The 22,229-nt window shown below is 35.1% G+C and overlaps 1 protein-coding gene and 2 non-coding genes across 3 annotated transcripts; 1 reads left to right on the top strand and 2 right to left on the bottom strand.

The window, feature by feature from the left end:
- Window positions 1–2,344: 2,344 nt before the first annotated feature.
- Window positions 2,345–5,211, bottom strand: LOC132631143 (patellin-6). Its single transcript, XM_060346742.1, has 4 exons — window positions 4,346–5,211; window positions 3,894–4,018; window positions 3,536–3,677; window positions 2,345–2,858 (listed from the first exon to the last, which is right to left on the bottom strand). Exons 1-4 carry the CDS (start codon window positions 5,045–5,047, stop codon window positions 2,592–2,594), a joined length of 1,236 nt encoding a protein of 411 aa, XP_060202725.1. The 5' UTR covers window positions 5,048–5,211; the 3' UTR covers window positions 2,345–2,591.
- A 15,604-nt stretch (window positions 5,212–20,815) lies between these two features.
- On the top strand, window positions 20,816–20,889 carry TRNAM-CAU (transfer RNA methionine (anticodon CAU)). The gene has a single exon. It is a non-coding gene; the product is annotated as a tRNA-Met (tRNA).
- A 227-nt stretch (window positions 20,890–21,116) lies between these two features.
- TRNAG-GCC (transfer RNA glycine (anticodon GCC)) lies at window positions 21,117–21,187 on the bottom strand. The gene has a single exon. It is a non-coding gene; the product is annotated as a tRNA-Gly (tRNA).
- Window positions 21,188–22,229: the final 1,042 nt, after the last annotated feature.

Below are 22,229 nucleotides of genomic sequence, written 5' to 3'. Positions count from 1 at the left end.
TACCCTAAAATCTTTGAAGGAGGATTGTGAAGAGGGGGGCACATTCAATATCATTACCATTTTGAAACAGAATTTAATTGAGTCCATATTACGTAATATATCACTTTCAAGTGAACTTCCAGTACTCTTTCACACAGAGGACTAGATGAAATTATATTTAAGAAATGAGTTTCTTTTTTTTTTAGCTGATATTGGTAAAAGTTAAAATTCATAAATGCCAGAACCTATGGCTAAAACTGTCAAACCTCGAGTCTGTAGAAAGTCACTGTAACACCATAGAATAAGGCAAGCATAAATAGTTTCATTAGATCAAAAACAGCCAAGCACACACCATCATATCATTGCAGTAACCCAAGAAAATAAAAAATAAAGCAGAAGTAACAGGAACAGAGTCTTGCACAGACTGCACCCAAAAAAGTGAGATATACAGATATTCACTAGAATACTTAATTCGAATAAGCACAGTAATATGGAGAAGGAAAAAGGTTAAGCGAATAAAATATCTTCATTTTGGTCCTCCTATTATATGTTTGAAAACATTTCATCTCTTATATTTAGGCCCGTTTGAAATCATGATTTGAAATTATGATTGGACATACAATTTGAATATTTTAAAAAATATTTTCTTTTATAGACATAAAAACCTCACAAGTTGTGAAAACTATCAAAACATTCTCAATTCTTATACAATCTTACCAAATGAGCAAGTCATAGTTCATAACAAAATTAATATGCTAATTCATAACAACCGGCTCAAAATTAATACTAGAAGACCTTTCTAAAAATACAACATCAATTGATTAAATTTTAGTTCAATAAATAAAATTAAACTATGAGTCTTTTTTTACAAAATTAAAAGATTAGTAGATATAAATAAAATTTGGTGAAAGTTAATGAGATTAATAAATGATTAATGGGGGCAATTGTTAAAAATATCTACCAACTTATGAGTCTTTTTTTATAAAATATAAACTTATGAGTTAAATTTGATATTTAAAAAAATTGAAACCATGGTTTCAAACCCCAAATCATGCCTTTTTGGATGATTTGAGATTTGAAACCATGCATAAAAACGCATATTCAAACGCTGATTTGAAACAATAGTTTCAAAACTCATGGCCAAACACCTACTTAGCATTAAATGTAATGTGAAATTCACCTAATCCTTCGATAAAGTTGAAAACAAATAGAGTATAGATGGGCGTTTGGACATACAAATGTGAATTTGAAAAATAAAATAATATTTAGAAAAAAAAAATGGAAATTGGAGTTGTGTTTGAATATGAATACAACTTGAAAAAATGTTGAAATTTTGTAAGTTATTTGGAGAGAAAAATGTGAAAATATGCATTTGAAATTTTTCGAATTCCAAAATATTCTGAAATTCAACTTGTTGAATTCAGGGAAATTGTAATTACATGAACATGATCTCGGCATACAAGTCCGCAAAAAAAAAAAAAAAAAAAAAAAACTAAATTAGGATAAAGTAAAATTGTCTCAAGGTATGCAGTGGCGGATTTAAAATTTTCATTCAGAGTGTTCGGAAAAAAAAAAGCTAAATATACATTGTAATTTTTTATCGAGGATGTTCATAAGTTAATATATGCAGATAAACATAAAAAATTTATTTTATATATACACTGTAATTTTTTACCGAAGATAGATCCGCCCCTGAAGTATTACTATAAAGTAAAAGTAAGATAAAAGTAAATTGATATAATTTTGAATATTCTGCAGAGAGAAATAGCAAAACCAAATCTAAACCAAAATTAAATTTTAACATATTAGACAAGAGAAGCACAGTGTGTGATTAGTATTATTGACCCCACTAGTCATGCTTTAATAATTTCTTCCAAAATCTTCTATATGATATGGCCCAGGAAAACTCCAGAGTTCAGTCCACATCCACTCTCCCGGGGCAAAAGTTTCCTTCTTTTACACTTCCCAAAAAAGCATGCCTGACCATAAAACTGAAATTTTTCAACAAAAAAGAAACAACACACCAACTCAATTCCTTTTCAAACCTAGACATTTTGCTCTCTAAAGTCTTTACCCTCTGACCCACTGACCCAAAATAAAGACCACACCTCAACAAAATAAAAATAAAGAAGCCGTACCCTCATCAGCAAAATGAGAAGACAACACAACAGTTATAAAAATTCCCACAACTAAGTGGTACTCCATATTTTAGCAAAGTTAACGTGCTTTTCTCTTCATATTAGCATTATCATACCCCCATTTTCACATTCATACTAGTGCACTATCACTTAGATATTACTACTAACTTAGCCAAACATTCATCAACAAAATGAAAAAGAACCAAAATGAGAAGACTAAAACACCATTTAAAAGAAGCCCCACAATTAAGTGGTACTCCATATATTAGCAAAGTTAATGTGCTTTTCATCACTTCATATTAGTAGTACTAATAAGCAATATAATACCACCATTTATATATTCATACTAGCGCACTATCACTTAAGATAATATTACTACTACTAACTTGCCCAAACATTCATCAACAAGCTGAAAAAACAACTCCTAGATAAAGTGAGTAAAAAAAACAAGCTTTTTTTTGTGGTCCTTCCATTTTAGCCTGAAATTATTGCAGATTTACGGACGATGTATCGATAGGCTGCAACTTTTCGCTTGCGAGAGGCAGTGTTGTCTACAGAAAGCATCATTTTTCCAGCTTCTTTTGAAGTGAATGAGTTGTGAATTGCCTCTTCACTTGCTGCAATTTTCCTTGGCTTCTCCACAGCAATGGTGTAGCTGCCTTCACCATTTGGTACAAATTCTGCACTGTACTCCAATTCCCATCCTCCTACTACTATGTCCCATGTTATTGTGGCACCAGCCTATCATTATTCAAATATTCAAATCACAAACATGACTTATTAAACATCTTCTTAAGTTAAAAAAATAAAACAATAACTTACTTACTCTGCTAATTGCCAAAAAAAAACTTACTTACTCTGCTCCATATAACACTATTATTACACTCAATAACATGGTCAATTACCTTAAACAAAACATCTTCTTAAGTCAATTTCAAGAACTTACTCTACTCCATATAACACTATTCGCTTTTAGTTTGTTTAAAAAATGATATCTCTATATTTATAAACTTATTAACTTTAAACTTTTCATTTTACCCTTGATAATAATTCGCACTTATAGCCACAAAATGTCATTGGCATTTTCGAGACCATAAGTCTAAGTGTACCCTGGTATATACTAGTAAAAAAGATTCCGTGTTTCTTATCTTGATCCTTGTTATAGCACAAGCATACATTATGGTCAAACTACTTAAGACAGCCATAATGTTACATCATTAAAATGACCCCATGTGGAATCTGCTTTAATCAGAAGTTTGATAATGTAATGGATATGACAGCAGAACTACTGAATATCCTATGTACAGTAGGGTGGAAAATTATAGTGAAGCTATAATTTCAAAATTTGACACAAATAATTGAGTCTTGTATTCAAAATTAACGAAAAGTAGGAAGAATGAGAAAAAACAATAACGCACCTCAATGCCTTCAATTTGAATATTGACTTTCTCTCCTCCTTTAACAGTGAATTCAGAAGCTGGTTTTGGGGGCCCATTTTGTAAATCAGTGGGTCGACTCAGTCCACCATACTGAACAGGAATATCCTCAGGCTTAATGAATCTAGTCACAAGAAGAAAAAAATGCATATCAAATGATGATAATTTTGCAAAAAAAAAAAAATCTTTATGGGATTATTTACGTAACCTCAAAGGACAACAAAGAAAATGAAGAAACAAACAAAACAGAAGGATTAGGGAAGATCATTTACTGAGACAGACAGCAAAAGGTGCAAAAGGAAACAATTTTTAGTGCAATAAAATAAAATAAAATACCCACTTGAATAATGTCTCGGCAACATTTCCCTCCTTGGATATCACAAACTTGCTCTTGGTTCTTTGAGTCAGAAATGGACTAAACATTGAATACAACACACTGAAGTACCATGGCACATTTATAAATATCTAAAAAAAATACAAAAACAAGAACCCAAAAGTTAGACAATTAATGGAAGAAAAAAAACAGAACTTTGCTCCTGTTTGACCATAGATTTTTGAAGGTTTTTTTCAAAAATAAAAAATAAAAAAAATTTGAAAACATTGTTTGTCCATGGAATTTGATCAGTTCTAAAGAATAATTAAAAAAAAATTCCAATTTTCAAAAACTGATGAAATTTTTGTTCCACTTACAAACCTTATTACAAGTTCCAACTTCAAAAACTCTTCTTTTTTTTTTCAAGGTTTCACAAAATCTATAGCCAAACTTACTCAAAACGAGGAGAAAAATTTTACCTTACGAGCGACCATTTCAGGGTAATTATCTTGGAAAAGAGATAAGATCTGATTAGAAGCAACCCTTAATTCTCTCTTAGGCATATCTTTAAGATCAGTAACCTGAATAATGGAATTAATTCCACCAGGCTTAAAATGCAGCATGTCAATGCCTCTTTCAAGAACTTGAACTCTCCATCTCAAGAACTTTTTCAGTTTTTCTTCATCACCAAATATCCTCTCATACATTTCCTTATCTTTAAACACCCCATAAGCATTGTAACAAACAGGGTGTCCTTCTTTGTCATATCCATGCATATAAGCAACAACTCCTTCAAGTTCTTTAAACCCTAAATCTTCTTCCAAAATGTTGTCAGCATTAAAGTCTTTCCTCCAAGACAGACATTTTTCCAACATGTGTAGTGAATCTGATACCTTAAAATCCCTTGCTCTAAGGAATTTAAGGAGAATAACATCAGCTTTTTCATCTCCACTTAAAAGTGGAATACCCCACATGGAAAAAGATTCATTTCCAAGCTTGTCTTTCAATTCTTGTAATGCTTTTTTTTCGGATGATTTAAGGTTGGAAATGAAGTAAGTGTCTTCTTTAAAAGATGGGGTGCGTAATGTAGCTGCTTCCATTAGAGAAGTTACAAAGCTTTTTCTGTAAGGTTGTGGCTTTGGTGAAGCTTTTTGAACAGAAATGGGAGAGGAAGAATCCATCTTTTTAGCTCTAGAGCGGCAACACTAAATTTTTTATGTATGTGTGGTGTGGATTTTTTTAGGGACAAAGAAGAGATATGTTATGGGGAAAGAAAGGGACAGGAAAACAGGGAGTAATAGAGACAAAGATGAAAGAAAGGGAAAGTTGAGTGGAAATGTTTCAATTTTGGGACTATAGTGTATTGTTTTTATATTATTTGTGGAGCCGCGGTTCACTTTCAAAGTTTTGAATGTGAATCCTGCATTTTGAAGCTTACTTGTAATTTGCAAAAACTTTTTTTTTTCTTTCTGATCATTCCTTCTTTTAACGTCATTTTCAATTTTTCTTTTTCTAACAAACTTAGGTAAACACCCTACATTTTTTAGTTTCTACACTTTTCCATTTTTTTTCAAAAAAAAAAAAAAAAAAAGCAGAGAAAGGAGAAATGTGAAAATACGTTTTCCATATAAAATTTCCCTGTTTGATATATTTTTGTTTTCAAACTAAGGTGCCGTTTGGCCATAAAAATTATTCACTTTTTTCAGAATTTGTTTTTCACTTTTCTCACTTTTGGGCGTTTGGCCATAAATATTCTGAATACAACTTGAAGTTGTATTCCGGAATACCAAAAACTCAAAAAACTTAGTGGGCGTTTGGCCATAAAAATTATTCACTTTTTTCCGGAGTTGTATTCCGGAATATCAAAAACAAGAAAAACTTGTTTTTCAAAAAAAATTCACTTTTTTACACTACATTTCACCAAAAACTATAATTTCAAAAACTATGGTCAAACACAACTCCAACTCCAACTCTAACTTAAAAAATTCCAAAAAAAAATGAAAAAGTTTTTGGTATTTATGGCCAAACGGCACCTTATTTTAAAAAAAAAAATCACTTTTTTCACTTTTTTACAACTACATTTCACCAAAAACTACGATTTCAAAACTATGATCAAACACAACTCCAACTTCAAAAATTTCAAAAAGAAAGTGAATTTGTTTTTTTTATCTATAGTCAAACGGCTACTAAATGTTTTGTTATAAATTGGATTGACTTTTTGAAAACGTTAAAAAAAACAACCAATTTTTTAAGTAAAGTTCGTTTCCACTCACAATATTTTTCCAAGTTAAATGCAATTCAAACGCAACTTAATTATCAAATTCTATCTTGTTTCAACTATCAGATTTTTTATGTCCAAAATGCTTATATAAAATTGTGTAAACCATCTATTTAAGTTTAGAGAATATTTTAGAGCCAGAAAGGAAAATTACAAACAGTAGAGGTTAGAGGTGACAATAATTGAGAAAGGCATGGCTTTTGGGATCCCATAGAGGGACCTGAGGTCTCAAATGGAGTACAAAAGGAGAAATATTGCTTTTGTTATAAAACTATATAATTGAAAATAAATAAGAGAAGCAAATTAATAACTTTGTAAAAAGGAGGGAGAGATTGTATATTACTTGTTGTTGATATTTCAAATGAGAAGGCAAAGGTCTATTTATAAAAGAGTTTTGCCTCTCAATCTTCAACATACAACTTGTGCAAGTTGATTTAGAATTTGCTATAATTAAGCTACAACTATGATACAACTTACAAGTGCAAGTTGCATTTATCACTTTATGAACAAGTGGTACAAGTTACATTTCTAATAATACATCCAAGCAACAACTAGCCAAATAGTTCATAACACTACCCCTTGGATGTTTTATTAATAATAATGTGCCTCGCTAAAACCTTGCTAGAAAAAAAGAAAAACTTGTGCGAAAAAATTATAGTGAATGAAAAAGAGTACACATATCTTGTAATACACATTGCTAGCTGTCTCATTAAAAACCTTACCTAGAAAACCTAGTGGGATAGAACCTTGGTTAAGGAAAAAAGAATACAACGCGTATTTTACTCCCCCTGATGGAAACATCAATTAATATATCGGAGATGACGCATTCCAATCTTGTATATCAACCTCTTAAATGTTGAAGTTGGCAATGCCTTAGTGAATAAATCCGCTAAATTATCACTTGACCGAATTTGTTGTATGTTGATATCACCATTCTTCTGGAGATCATGTGTAAAGAAAAACTTTGGTGAAATGTGTGTCGTTCTATCTCCTTTTGTGAATTCTCCTCTTAATTGGGCTATGCATGCTGCATTATCTTCATATAAGATCGTGGGTACTTTGTCACATTTTAAATCACATTTTTCTCAAATGAGATGTATCATTGACCTCAGGCACACACATTCTCGGCTTGCTTCATGAATAGCTTCATGAATAGCTATTATTTCGGCATGATTTGATGAAGTAGCCACAATAGATTGTTTTGTAGATCGCCAAGATATGGCAGTACCCCCACATCCAAATACATAGCCTGTTTGAGATCTAGCTTTCTATGGGTCAAATAAATACCCTGCATCGGCATAACTAACAAGATCGGGACTGCAATTGTTAGAGTAAAACAAGCCCATATAAGTAGTCCCTTTTAGATACCGCAATATGTGTTTGATTCTGTTTCAATGTCTCCTGGCTGGAGCAGAGCTATATCTTGCTAATAGATTAACTGAAAATGCTATATCAGGCCTTGTATTATTAGCAAGATACATTAGCGCACCAACCATACTAAGATATGGTACTTCAGGACCAAGACTCTCTTCATTCTTTTCTTGAGGTCGAAACGGATCCTTATTCACATCAAGTGATCGGATAACCATCAGAGTACTTAATGGATGTGCTTCATTCATGTATCGTTTCAACACATTTTTTGTATAGGCAGATCGATGAACAAACATACCGTTTGTCAAATGTTCAATTTGCAAACCAAGACATAATTTTGTCTTTCCAAAATCTTTAATCTCAAATTCTTTCTTTAAATAATCAATTGCCTTTTGAAGCTCTGCCGAAGTTCCAATAAGGTTTATGTCGTCGACATAAATAGCAAGTACAATGAATCACGATGTTTGTTTCTTTATAAAATACATGGGCAAATGGCATCGTTTATATAACCTTCCTTTGATTAATATTCACTAAGCCGATCATACCACATGCGTCCTAATTTCTTCAAACCATACAATGATCTTTGTAATCTGATTGAGTTATATTTCCCGAGACTTTGAACTATATGCTTCAGGCATCTTAATTCCTTCAGGATTTTTCATATATATATATATATATATATATATATATATATATATATATATATCTCACTATCAAGTGACACATAAAGATAGGTTGTAACCACATCCATCAAATGCATCTCAACTCTCTCATGGACAACGAAACTAATGAGATAACGTAATTTTATCGCATCCATAACCGGTGAGTATGTCTCTTCAAAATCAGCACCAGGTCTTTGTGAAAATCCTTGTGCAACAAGGCGTGCCTTGTATCTTTGTATTTCATTTTTTTTTCATTTCTTTTTCGCACAAAGACCCATTTATAGCCAATAGGTTTAATACCCTTGGGTGTTTGGACTACAGGTCCAAAAAATTCGCGTTTGGCAAGTGAATTCAACTCTGATTTAATTACTTCTTACCACTTTGGCCAATCGCATCTTTGTCGACATTCTCCAACAGATTGAGGTTCAAGCTCCTTGTGCATAATTCTTGTTGCAACATTATATGCAAAGACATAATTCATCGCTACTTCTAATCCATTCAAATTGTTCCCATCATCAATTGAATTAATTGATAGTTCTTCATTTTCTTGAGTCTCGAGCTTATTGATCTCTTCAAGGATAATAGGATTGCTCAAATCTTGAATTCCTTTATGAGGTTCTTTCGTAGTGTCGTCTTGGGAAAATTGTCTCATCAAATCGACAATCTGCAAATCGAGCAGTGAAAAAATCTCCCGTCAATGGTTCAAGGTAGCGTATAATGAAGGTTGATTTAAACTCAACATATACTCCTAACTTTCTTTGGGGACCCATCTTAGTACGATGTGGTGGTGCTACCGGCACATATATAGTGCATCCAAAAATTTTTAGATGGGATATATTAGGTTCTTGACCCAAAACTAATTGCAATAGTGAGAATTTATGATAATTTGTCTGTTTGAGATGAACAAGTGTTGTTGCATGCAAAATTGCATGACCCCAAATAGAAATGGGCAACCTTGTTTTCATAAGTAATGATCTTGCTATCAACTACAAATATTTAATTAATGACTCTGCAAGATCATTTTGAGTGTGAACATGAGCTACAGGATGTTCAACTTGACGAAGCTTTAACAAAAAAAAAAGCTCTCTTCTCTCTCCTCCCATGCAAACCCTAACTTTGAAACCCTAATAGTGTTATGGCCACGCCGGCCACTGGCCAGCCGTGGCACATGGTGGTTGGTCAGCCATTGTCTACTCAAGAATTCCCTCCTCTCTCCCTCCTTCCTCCTCTCGCTTCTTCCAGCAATGTTCACCAACCACAAACAATAATCCCTACGTCCACACCTTATAATTATCGTCAAACCCTATTGCATGAATCTAGTAAAACTTCCATGCATACGTGTGAATACATTCCTATGAAGATGGTTGAGATTATAGATGGAAAACATGTTGTAAGATGGTCATCTTCAGAAGTATCACGAATGGAAAGGATTAAAAACCTACATTATGCTATTGTTGGTAAGTTTTCGTATGGATGGCCTGAACTAGACGAGTTGAGATCTATTATACCTCATTAATGTGGCATAAAGGGTAATGTTCGTGTAGGTTTTCTGAGAGAGAGGCATGTATTGATAAGATGTGATCTAAGGGAAGACTTTATTAACCTATCATCAAAAAGTTTCTTTTGGTTGAAGTCAAAAGATGGTCATTCATATCAAATGAGGCCATTAATATATGACTCTAAATTCAGTGTGGACAAGGAAACTTCAATGGCTATGGCTTGGATTTCGTTTCCAAACCTTCTTCCTACCTTTTTTGTCAAGGAATCTTTATTTTCGTTGGCTTCTGCAGTGGGCAAGCCAATCCAATTAGATGCTGCTACTATTAATAAGACCAGGCCAAACTGTGCAAGAGTGAAAGTGCAGGTGGATTTGCTTGCAGATTTGCCTAAGTATGTGTGGATGGAGATTGAAGATGATGTAACAAAGGTTGTCAGGTCGATCAAAGTTAATATTCAATATGACTATTTACCAAAGTATTGCACAAAGTGCTTGTTGCAAAGTCACTCCAATGATGAATTTTTGGTGTTGCATCCACAACTAGTTGAAAATGAGTTGGCAGATAATGGAGTAGTGTCACAGAACAAAGGAAAGGCTGCAGTTGGTGTAGATGAGCCTGGAACTAGTAAACAAGGGCAGTTCCAACAAGGGAGATATAGAAGATATAGGGGGTGGAAAAAACCAGTGCAACAATTTTTACCAAAGGTGTTATCAAGTGGTACTGTGGTAACCTACCCTGGAAACAAGGGGCTGTATAAGAACAATGTGAATCCAACTAGGAGAGATGATGGAACCAAAGATGTTAAGGTATCAAACAAATTTGAGATACTTAACAATGGAGTACAGGATGTTGATGTGAATAGGCTCAGTGATAATCAGGAGGAGAATGTCACTGAGGAAGATGTGGTTATACAAGAAAGGGTGGCAGCTGAATTAGATGGCAAAAATATGCAGAATAAGGTACATGATGGTGTGAAGGTTCTGGAAAAGGGAGAAGGTTATGTCAATGAATCTATAAAGGACCATAGTGGTGATAATCATAATCACACTATAGGTGATATTGCCAGAACACAGCAGCCTAATGATCCTGAACAAAAAGGCATTCATAGTTCACTGATGGATGACAATGAACTCTTTCTGCAGATTACAAAGGCTGATGGTTCAGAGAAGTCTCAGGATTTTCAACAACAAGAGAATATTGAACTACCTGCAGATGTCCAAAAATCTGTAATGAAATATGGAAGGGTTGATGAAGATGATCAGCAATTGGGAACTGAATATAATACTAGTAAGGATGTAGAGGAAGTTCATTAGCAAAGGAATGATAACAAGATTCAGGATGGAAATAAGGCCTCTGATATTTCTTTGATACACCAGATGTCTGAATGTAATCAAGCAAGTGAGATATTTTTGAATGATGGGTGTGTTGAGAGGATGCAAGATATGACTGGTTCCATGGATCATGAGAGGTCTACTCAGGCAATAATGTTGAAGGATATTCATGATGAAGAGGTACATAGCTCTAATTGCAACTTGCAGTTGGTTAGCTATTATCCTGACAAAGTTGCAGATGCAGAACACCAGAATTTAGCTTTGGCTATAATTCCTGACATTAGAGATATGCAGCCTCTGAATGTTGATGTAAGGATATCACCAAACAAATCTTTACATGAGGTAGTCTCCACAAGCTACAGGAGGTATCTGATAAGTTGAATTTGATCAATAATCAAAAGGAAGATGCTGATGGTACTGCTATTTATCTGAAACAACAGCAGATGTGTGTAAAGGCAGGTGTATCTCCAAAATCACAAAGCAAAGGGTTCAGAAAAGGAAGAAAGCAAAACTCTAAGGTTCCACAAATTGTGAGGTATTTAACAAGGAGTAACATTATGAAATCTGTTAAAAGATTGTTAAGACTTTATTCTGGAACATTAGATCAGTGAAGTCACAACAAGCATTTCATAGAGTTCAAATGTTAAATAAGCATCATAAGTTCTTTTTGATAGCTTTGATGGAACCTTTTCAGCATCAGAGACAAATTCAGCAATATAGAAGGAAACTTGGAATGCCTTATGCTAATTCCAACTGTAATGGAAAAATCTGGTTCTTTGTGCAACACAATGTTGATGTTGAGGTTTTATTAGATACTGAGCAATCTATTACTGTCAAGTTGAATTTTCAAGATTTCAATAAAGATATGGTGGTTACAATGGTGTATGCTAAATGCTCAGAAGTTGAGAGACTGCAGTTGTGGGACAGTTTATATCTCTTGACTAGCAATATGGCATCTCCTTGGATGGTGGGTGGTGATTTTAATGTTATAATGAATGAAGAAGAAAAAATAGGAGGTTTACCAGTTTTTCCACATGAATATGAGGATTTTGCCTTTGTTTGAATTCATGTGAGTTGCATGAGATGCCTTTCAAAGGGAGTCCTTTCACCTGGTGGAATGGAAGGGCTGCTAATGACTGCATTTTTAAAAGATTGGACAGGATTGTACACAATGATATGTTTCAGAATTGGTTTGGACATTTAGAGGTGGAGCATTTGTCAAGGACTGGTTCTGATCATGCACCACTACTGGTATCATGTGGAGATCAAGTGCAAAAATTTGTAAAACCATTCAGGTTTCTCAAATTCTGGGTGGAATATGATACTTTTCTTGATTTGGTTAAGCAACAATGGGAAACAACTTTATCAGATGATGTATTTCTGTCACTTAAACTCAAGATGAAGAAACTGAAAACAGCTTTAAGTACATGGAGTAAGGCTACTTTTGGTGACATTTTTAAACAACTTGTTATTAGAGAAGAAATAGTTAAGATTAAGGAGCAGTTGTTTGAGGTAGATCAATCTGAAGAAAATAGAATGGTCATGCAGAGGGCACAAGCAGAACTCAAGCTGTATCTTCATTATGAGGAGGAATTCTGGAGACAAAAGGCCAGGATAGATTGTTTTTCTGAAGGTGATAAGAATACTAGATATTTCCATAGTCTGGTAAAAGGTAGAAGAAAAAGAATTCACATTAGGAGGATTAAAGATGATGCTGGTAACTGGCTTGAGGATGTTGATAGTGTTGCTGCTCAAGCTGTCAACTTTTTCCAGAAGCAATTTACTCATGAAGAGGTGAGAGAAGATTCTCCAATATTTAATCATATTCCAGAACTGATAAGAGAGGAGGATAATTTAATACTTGCTGAACAGCCTACTATGGAGGAAGTACAGATTGTTGTATTTGAGTTACATGGGGATAGTGCTTGTGGTCCTGATGGATTTTCTGGTATATTCTATCAGAAGTGTTGGGAGGTGATAAAGTTTGATGTATACAAGATTGTTAAAGATTTTTTTGAAGGACAAACTCTCCCCAAGTCAGTCACTCACACAAATCTGGTTTTGCTACCAAAGAAGACTGTGGTTGAGGCATTTGCTGAATGAGACCTATAAGCCTTAGCAACTTTATCAATAAGGTCATTTCAAGAGTAGTTCATGATAGACTTGATAAGCTACTTTCCAGGGTAATCTCTCCAAATCAATCTGGTTTTGTTAAAGGAAGAAATATAATTGAGAATGTGTTATTGACACAAGAAATTGTAACTGATATAAGGAAGAGAGGAAAACTAGCAAATGTTGTGATTAAATTGGATATGGCAAAAGCATATGATAGGGTCTCGTGGTTGTACTTATGTAAAGTGATGAGAAAGATGGGATTTTCTCCATTTTTCATTGACTTGATTTGGAGGCTGTTGGAAAATAATTGGTATTCTGTCCTCCTAAATGGCCAGGCTCATGGTTTTTTTCATTCTACAAGGGGTGTCAAACAAGGGGATCCACTTTCTCCTGCCTTGTTCATCATTGCTGCAGAAGTCCTTTCAAGGGCACTAAACTCTTTGTTTGATCAGCCTGGATTTGTTGGATATGGGATGCCAAAGTGGAGTGCTGATTTGAATCATCTAGCATATGCAGATGATACAGTCATATTTTCTTCATCACATAAACAGTCTTTACAAATGATCATGGATACTCTTAAGGAATATGAGAAAGTGTTTGGACAGCTGATAAATAAGGGGAAAAGTTCATTTTATATGTTCAACAAAGTATCACATGAGTTAATCCAGCAGGTTGCAACAACAACAGGATTTGTGAGAGGTCAATTTCCTTTTACATATCTTGGAGTACCAATCACTCATGCCAGGAAAAGGAAGGTGGATTACACTGCATTATTGAAGAATGTCAAAGAAAGGTTACAAACATGGAAAGGCAAGCTGTTGTCTTATGGAGGAAAAGCAGTGTTGATTACAAGTGTGCTTCAAAGTATTCCCATTCATGTGCTATCTGCTATAAGGCCTCCTAAATGTGTTCTAAAGGAATTACACAAAATCTTTGCTAAATTCTTTTGGAATAATAAGGAAGAAGGTCGATGTAGACACTGGGCATCTTGGCTTAACATGTGCATTCCCAAGAATGAAGGAGGTTTGGGCTTCAGGTCTATCTATGACACATCTAAAGCTTTATGTGCTAAACTATGGTGGAAGTTTAGAACCACTAGTTCTCTCTAGGCTAATTTTATGTGGAATAAATACTGTAAAAAACAAATTCCTCAGGTGGTACAATGGAAGGGAGGATCCCAAGTCTGGAAGATGATGTTGGAAGCTAGGGATAATATAGAACAGGAAATCTGGTGGGAGCCTAAGATTGGAAGTTCAAACATTTGGTTTGATAATTGGACTAAACTAGGTGCTCTTAGTTATGTGGTTCCACAGTCGTGGCAAATCAATGAGCAGGCTGAAGATGTTTCTGAACTTATGACAGATGGAAGATGGAATATCAGCAAACTCATGCAGCTTTTTCCTGAAGATATTGTGCAGCATATAATACAGGAAATTGACATTAAATATGCATCAAATGAATGGGATAGACCTTGGTGGATGATGACAAGTTCAGGCAAATTTACAGTAAGTAGTGCATGGCAGCTACTGAGGAAAAAAGCTAATGTAACTGTGCCATTTCAGAATATGTGGATCAAAGGTGTGCCTTTTAAAATTTCATTTTTCCTGTGGAGGTTGTGGAAGTTTAAAGTCCCAATTGATGAGGTGGTGGCAAGTATTGGCATTCCTTTAGTTTCAAAGTGTTGTTGCTGTCATAATGCTCAGATGGAGACAATGAATCATCTATTTCTGTGTGGAGATTTGGCTACAAAGGTATGGAGATACTTCAATATGGGGGCTGGTTTGAATATGAATTGTATTCAGGTAAAACATGCTATAAGAAGTTGGTGGGAAGCAAAATGCCACTTCAAAATGAAATCCATATTTAAAGCAGTGCCTGCTTTTGTTGTATGGCAAATATGGAAGTGGAGAAACAATAGGCTTCATGGTGGTACAATGAATCTGAATAGAGTGCTATATGATATAAACATGAATATTCATATGTTGTGAAAAATTCAGTTTCCTGGGCTGAATATTCCAACTACATGGCAGCATATTGTTCAGTTCTTTGAAGAATATAAGCCTACTGTTATATGCAGACTTATTAAATGGAGGAGACCTGTATCTGGTGTTTTCAAGTGTAATACTGATGGAGGAAATCCAGGTCTAAGTTCTGCAGCTTTTTGTATAAGAAATGATGTGGGAGACTTGGTGTATGCAACTGCAAAAACTTTGACAGATGGAACAAATATTGTGGCTGAGGCCGAGGCTATTAGGATGGGAATGAGGTATTGTATGGAAAAACAGCTTTTCCTATTGATCATAGAGACTGATCCCATGTCTATGAAGATGATTTTAAAGGAAGAATGGAAGGTCCCTTGGAGCATCTCAATGCTGGTGGATGATATCAAGAGAATGATGGAGGATCAAACAGTAGCTGTGGAGCATATACATAGAGAAGGCAATGGGCTGGCAGATTTTTAACTAACTTGGTTTTTGATTTTGCAGGTACACTTCAGTTTCATAGTTTTCAAGAATTACCAAGTCAAACTAAGAGGATTCTGAACATAGACAAGAGAGAAATCCCAAATTTGAGAATAAGAACCATCCAAGATAAAGCACCAGACTGACAACAGAATTGCCACTACTGTGATCACAGTTTGCTAACTGATTGTGAGCATTTACAACATTTGTATTAGGGTGGTATCAGTGTGCTATGCATGCTCATTCCTTAATAAAAATGGTGTGATGCTCATGATATGGATAGCAGGCTGTACTTAGAGGATGGTTTCATGTAAAGGATTAAGCTAGGGGCAGGTATTAAATTGAAAGAGATGCATCAGATTCAAATGCTGCAAAATTAGTAGGTGCATGCTACATATGTCCAGGTACAATTCACTTTAATAGTTTCCATGAGTTACCAAGTAAATCTAGGAGGATATTGAACATAGTGAAGGCTGGAATTCCAATTTGAGAATAAGAACAACACAAGATAAAGCTCCAGACTGAAGATCAGGCATATAAAAGAGCCATTTCCAATATGCAGATTGAAGCATAGACTGATGCAGCATCTGTGTTAAGGTGATATTAGTGTGTTCATCATGCTCATTCCTTAATATGGATGTTACAACATTCCATGATATGCTTAATGCTGGTTTGGTAATGGTACAAGTTTGAGAGTGGCCAAGATCATATACAGCAGAAGATGTCCACAGATGAACACAATTATATTCAAGACTGCCTGAAGAATGATTCACATGATTTGAAACATCCCACCTGTGAGACTTTGAAGGTGTGATAGGTGTTATCAAGTCAAGGCCCTTGGATTTATAGTTGTCACTAATCTGTTACATTCTCCTTCTGCATTTTCTTTTCCACTTGCTGTTTTTCATATATTTTTGCTGTTTTTCTTTCTTTGATCAATCACTTTTGGATTGATCACCCCTTTTATTTTTGTTGTTTCTTCTCTTTGATCAATCACTTTTGGATTGATATGTACATAATTTTCTTTTCAATAAAATTTCCACCTTTCCGGTGGCTTTAAAAGAAAAGAAAAAAAGGATGTTCAAATTTTATCCCAATTGATAAACAATAATCATTAAATGCTTGGGATGAAAACTTAGTAGCATCGTCAAAGCGAATAGACTTGATCTGATTATCAGGAAACTATGCCCGTAATTGAATTATTTTTGCTAATATCTGATTATCAGGAAACTTGTTTCTGCCACTTCTCCTTTCTAATCTTTCTTTTTCCCCTTCTGGTGGTGATTCTTCTTTGATGAATAATTAGCCCTAGGGGAATAATTTTGACCACGACCACAATCACGGCCACGACAAAAGCAATAATTTAACTTGTAGTTATTACATGTGAGCCATACAAAATAGTGCAAATCTAATAGATCTCTATTCTCCCATTACATTAATTATTGTTCCATCCATCGGTCCATCTGATCGATTTCATGAGATATTCTTTGCCAATAAAATTCATTAGATACTTCTTTTTTAAATCGTCTCAAAATTCTTAACATACTTCTTTCATAATGTCTAATTGTATTAAGTACTAACGCATTCACTTCATTTTAAAAAAAAATATTTGTCACAATTCAAATTTAAACAATAGATTTGCATTTCTACTTATATATAAGTTGCTAACGAGAGCAGCTTGGGGTCGTCCGGGGTTCGTTTAGTAAATTCAGGTGGTTTCCACCTGCTTAGGAGAGCTGTAACTGTTTTAACACGTGTTATTCCCCCCCCCCCCCCCCCCCCCCCCCCCCGCCCCCCAATTTTGACACTTTCATACGGAGCTCTCAACGTCTGCTTCGTCTCTTTCACTTTTCTCTGGCGCTGGTCAGTTTATCTGTGTTCTCTGTATAGATAAGTTTTCCTCTGTTTTTTCATTTGTTTTTTCTATCTCTTTTTGTTATCATTGTTATTTAGGTTTAAGCTTGTATTAGTTTTTAATTTAGAGGTCTTGAATTTTCCATGAAAAGTTTAGCTTCCTTTTGCCTAAAATTTTAGGTTAATTGGTAATATATTGTTAAGCTTCTGTTTTGTGTATTTTGTTTTGCTCTTTTCATGGTTTAATCTTAAATTTCATCTAGTTCAACTTCCAAATCTTTCAAGGTGGGTAACAACGGATTGTGAGTTGTTATTTTAGATATTACACCCAGACTTGCATTAGAGGTGTTCGCGAAAATGCCCAAAAGAAACTAAGATTGTTTGTGACTATGTTAGAAAGCCCTTAACCCGATTGATTTTGACTGCCCAAAGATATCTTCGACACATGCTATTCTTTTTTCCTCGTCTTTGACACATTCTTACGGAACTCAATTGAATTGAGTAATATCTAAATGGTGAACGTCTCACCTTTAAAGTGTTCTTTGTCCATATCTCGATATTTTCTCGATGTCTTCTATCGTTTTGCTTCATCTGTCTGGCTCTTTTTTCTACTACTTAGTTTATGTGAGTTCCATAGCAGCTTGGAGTTGTGACATTACTTTGGGGAATTGGGGTTGTTTGATATAATTCCCATTACCTGTTATATTTGTGTTGTATTTGAGGTCTGAGATGTGTGTTATTGTTAGCATATAGCCATGTGTGAAGTTTTGATGATTGACAAAGTGAACAGAGTGAACATACAAGGTGAATAAACTAGGTCTAGATACAGGAAGTAACCGGCAATATAAAAGGCCAGAAGAAGCATACAACACAAGATGGACAGAACAGGTCCACAGACATGTTCCAGTGCAAAGAAACTATGAAAAAGAACATACACATGAACCCAGATTGCAAACATGTGTGTCAAGGCAAGACAAGTGCAATGATAAAAGCATAGGGTGAATGGAATTGGTCAAAATACATGCTACATTACAGAGACAGATCAGACAAGTACCAGTTCAATTAGTTGAAGATGACTCAGTCCAGAGCAGTTCAGTAGAAGAATGGAACTATCACGACCCAAACCGGAGGGCCATGACGGGCAGCCGAGCCCTACCTGCCGAGTACCGCTAATCATGCTTTCATACCATAATCCTAAACAAGGGTGGACCATGAGGGTTATCAGATGGAAATCTACTAGATCATAAGAGAAATATGCTGAAAAGGGATGAGCCCGAAAAGACATACTATATGTCTATGCTGGACAGAAACTGTACAAGCTGACAAGGCCACCATAGACAACTATACAACAAAAATATAGCCATACAACGTCTGACTATACCACAACTGTCTACAAGCCTCTAATAGAGTACATGACATAACAAGGTCTGGACAGGGCCCCGACATACCAGTATGTACATAAAAATATAACGTACCTAAAACACAACAGCAACTCCCGGACAAGGGAAGTGCTCAAATATCAGCTGAACAATAACCTACGGAGGCGAATCGTCAACCTATCTACCTGAACCTGCAGGCATGAAACGTAGCGGCCCAACAAAATGAACGTCAGTACGGATAAAGTATTGAGTATGTAAGGCATAAAAGAGATATAAATGTACATAGGATAGAAGGAATGCAACCTCAATGTCTAAACTGCCTCAGAGGGCCAATGATATGTATAAATAATGTATGTACACATTTATATACGTATATAATGCCTGGTCTTACACATACATGTGCATATGTAACGCTTGTCAAGCCTCCGTGGGCATCCCATCGTATCATATCGGTCTCTGTGGGCATCATCATCATCATGTGACCGGCTAATCAGGTGGTAGTGCATATATAACACCGTAACCTTCCCCATACCCCATATAGATAATACATAATATATGCGTATATAATGCCCGTGGGGTCATAGTGTGTGTGTGTGTGTGTATATATATATATATATAATGCAATGAATAAATATAATAAGAGTACGTCCTAAATCTGTCAGAGTGACGTAAGGTCGTTACACCTTCGACCATCTTGAGATAGCATTTTTATCAATATATGACATGAACCCTACCGAATCTGAAGAAAGACTCCTGAAAACAACATTACTAGAACATGAATCAACATGGAACATCCATATCCGCTAAAAATAGAATCATTATGGAGTCGCGATACGTTTACGTTTCGTTCATAAGGATCATGCCATAAGAAGGAAAGTTAGCCTTAACATACCTCAAGTCGCCAACACAATCCTGACAAATCTGTCAGACTCGTATTCCAATATCCTTAGTCACTATAGCACACCTAATATCCAACAACACAACAACAACCTCATATAAGTCTCTTTAGTTTCACATCACTACTCACCCCAAGATTTACATCAAAACAGCCCAATATACGCTTTGTATACGACACTTATGCACTTTCTTCTTCCAATTATACCAAGTATAACTTCTTCAATACAATCTCAATACCAACTACTATCCTTACAACAAGGTTTTAACTCAAAAAAATATTAATAACGTGACTTAAGTTAGATTTCATCTCAACATAAACTCAAATTCATATTTGAACCTTCCCTCTAACTCCTTTACCTCCAAACCTAGCATAACAATCATATAAACTCATAAACATGGAAATAAGATTGAATCTTACCTTAAGAACTCAAGAACACTCCAATTGCAAAGATTACTTCACGTTAAAGTATCCTCCAAAGCTTCTACAAGAAGGAGAAACAAGCTTCAATCATACTTTGAAAACTTTTAGTATTTGATCTTCTCTATTGATCCTTGATTTCTTAATAATTGGTTAGATATGCTGGAGAGGGTTTTCTAGAAGGTTAGAGGTTAGGGAAAGTGGAGAAAATGAGATAAAATGATAAGTACACGAAATTTATAATAGAAAAGAGCTAGAACCGACATAAATATATATGTATATACGGTCCATAATTCGATTCGTCGATCCTCAAAAAAAGAAATAAGCAAGGTTCCGTCGTTGAGTGACAAATGGGAAATTTAGGGAACGTTACAATCCCTACCACGGAATAGTGCACCTACACGCCTTCATCGGCGTTGTTTTTTGACTGGAAGGCCGAGAGCTAACTATCGAGACTTTGGACTATCCGGGCACATACTTCGTGAAATGGTTCATGCATGTTTGTTGCTAGGAGCAACAAGATCAAGTTGGTAAGGATTAACGCTTTATTTCTATTTCTATGGTTGATGATCATAGAAGCCCCTTTACCATTTTGTATAAATGGGCTATTCTATTTGTACAGATAGGGTGGAGGGGCGCATTTAATCCTTGTTTATCTATTAGTTTTCAGTTCTTATCTTCGGCGCGAGGTAGAGCAGTTTGGTAGCTCGCAAGGCTCATAACCTTGAGGTCACGGGTTCAAATCCTGTCTCCGCAACATCTTGTTTTGCCAAACTATTTTAGGGTTGACTCTGTTAACTAGTAATTAATTTAGTAATTAATTCCCGCCTTTCGCTTTTTGGGGGTGGAAGGAAAAAGAAAACGTAGGGGAGGGATAGAATCACTACACTATCACGGCCAACTATACCAAATTCTTAATTTAATGCTATTTATGAAATGAAATAATAAATAAATAGTAAAAAAATTACTTTATCTTGGATCTTGGGCGGATAGCGGGAATCGAACCCGCATCTTCTCCTTGGCAAAGAGAAATTTTACCATTCGACCATATCCGCATTTTTTTGTTCTTGATACACAATATATATACCCACATATATGATATATAACCGGATCTTATTTGTGCAGTGCCGGGACACATATTCTCTTCGGAACGATTCCAATTATTTTTTGAATTGTATTCTTTTTATTCAAGAAGTTTGACCCCCCTCTAATTTTTTTGTTTTCTTTATTTGATTTGCATTTTCTTTGGGGGACTTAGATTCAAATTTAATGTGTCTCACAACCGAAAAATTAAGGGGGTCATTTTGGTTTTGGGTCTGCGACGAATAGGTTCAAGAGATGAGAGAATTAAGGATACCCACCAGAAAGACTAATCCAATCCATAAGGATGTACCAGAAAATACAACATTTTTGTTACTCGACCAGCCATCAGGAGAAGCAAATACAACGGGTACGCTAATCAATAAGATTAATGAAGTAGCAATTAATGCAAAAACAGCCAATTGGAAAGCAAGAGTCATGCTTTTAATCCTCCAAGCTACCAACAAATGAACTATATACCATTTGATCCCTCTATCAGCCAAAAAATATTAATTGTGATAAAATATGTCATCGAGGGATTTTACTTTATCATGAATCCATTGATTCTATATGACTTATTACTACTCCCCCTTTCGCACTTTATTTATACATGGAGTGGGGTGGGGGGAAATAGAATTTTCTTTTTTATTTCACAAATGGGCATGCTAGATCATATATCTATATACGGATAGATAGATCGACCGGTGGATTCGCCCCTGAGATCTTTCTACAGATAGTGGGGCCTATGGCCATGTTCTATTCGGAGGAATAAAATAAAAATAGTCTTTCGGAGAGATGGCTGAGTGGTTGATAGCCCCGGTCTTGAAAACCGGTATAGTTTTGAACAAAGAACTATCGAGGGTTCGAATCCCTCTCTCTCCTTTTTTGCTAATTGAATAGATTTTTTTCTTTAGTAGTTTTGCCCAATCTGCTATCCGAAAGAAAAGGGAATGGCTCGGCTATCCCACCTAGCCAAGCCAGAAAAATAGATTAGATATAAATTAGATAAAATGAGTT

Source organism: Lycium barbarum, chromosome 3 (assembly GCF_019175385.1).
Source record: "Lycium barbarum isolate Lr01 chromosome 3, ASM1917538v2, whole genome shotgun sequence".
Lineage (NCBI taxonomy): Eukaryota > Viridiplantae > Streptophyta > Magnoliopsida > Solanales > Solanaceae > Lycium > Lycium barbarum.
This window is presented reverse-complemented; position numbering and strand designations above follow the sequence as displayed.

Coding starts and splice junctions, on each gene's coding strand:
- LOC132631143 (XM_060346742.1), bottom strand. CDS start 5,047: ATGGATTCTTCCTCTCCCATTTCTGTTCAAAAAGCTTCACCAAAGCCA. Junction 3,678..3,893: donor GTTGCCGAGACATTATTCAA/GTGGGTATTTTA, acceptor TCTTGTGACTAG/ATTCATTAAGCCTGAGGATA. Junction 2,859..3,535: donor TTCAAATTGAAGGCATTGAG/GTGCGTTATTGT, acceptor GAATAATGATAG/GCTGGTGCCACAATAACATG.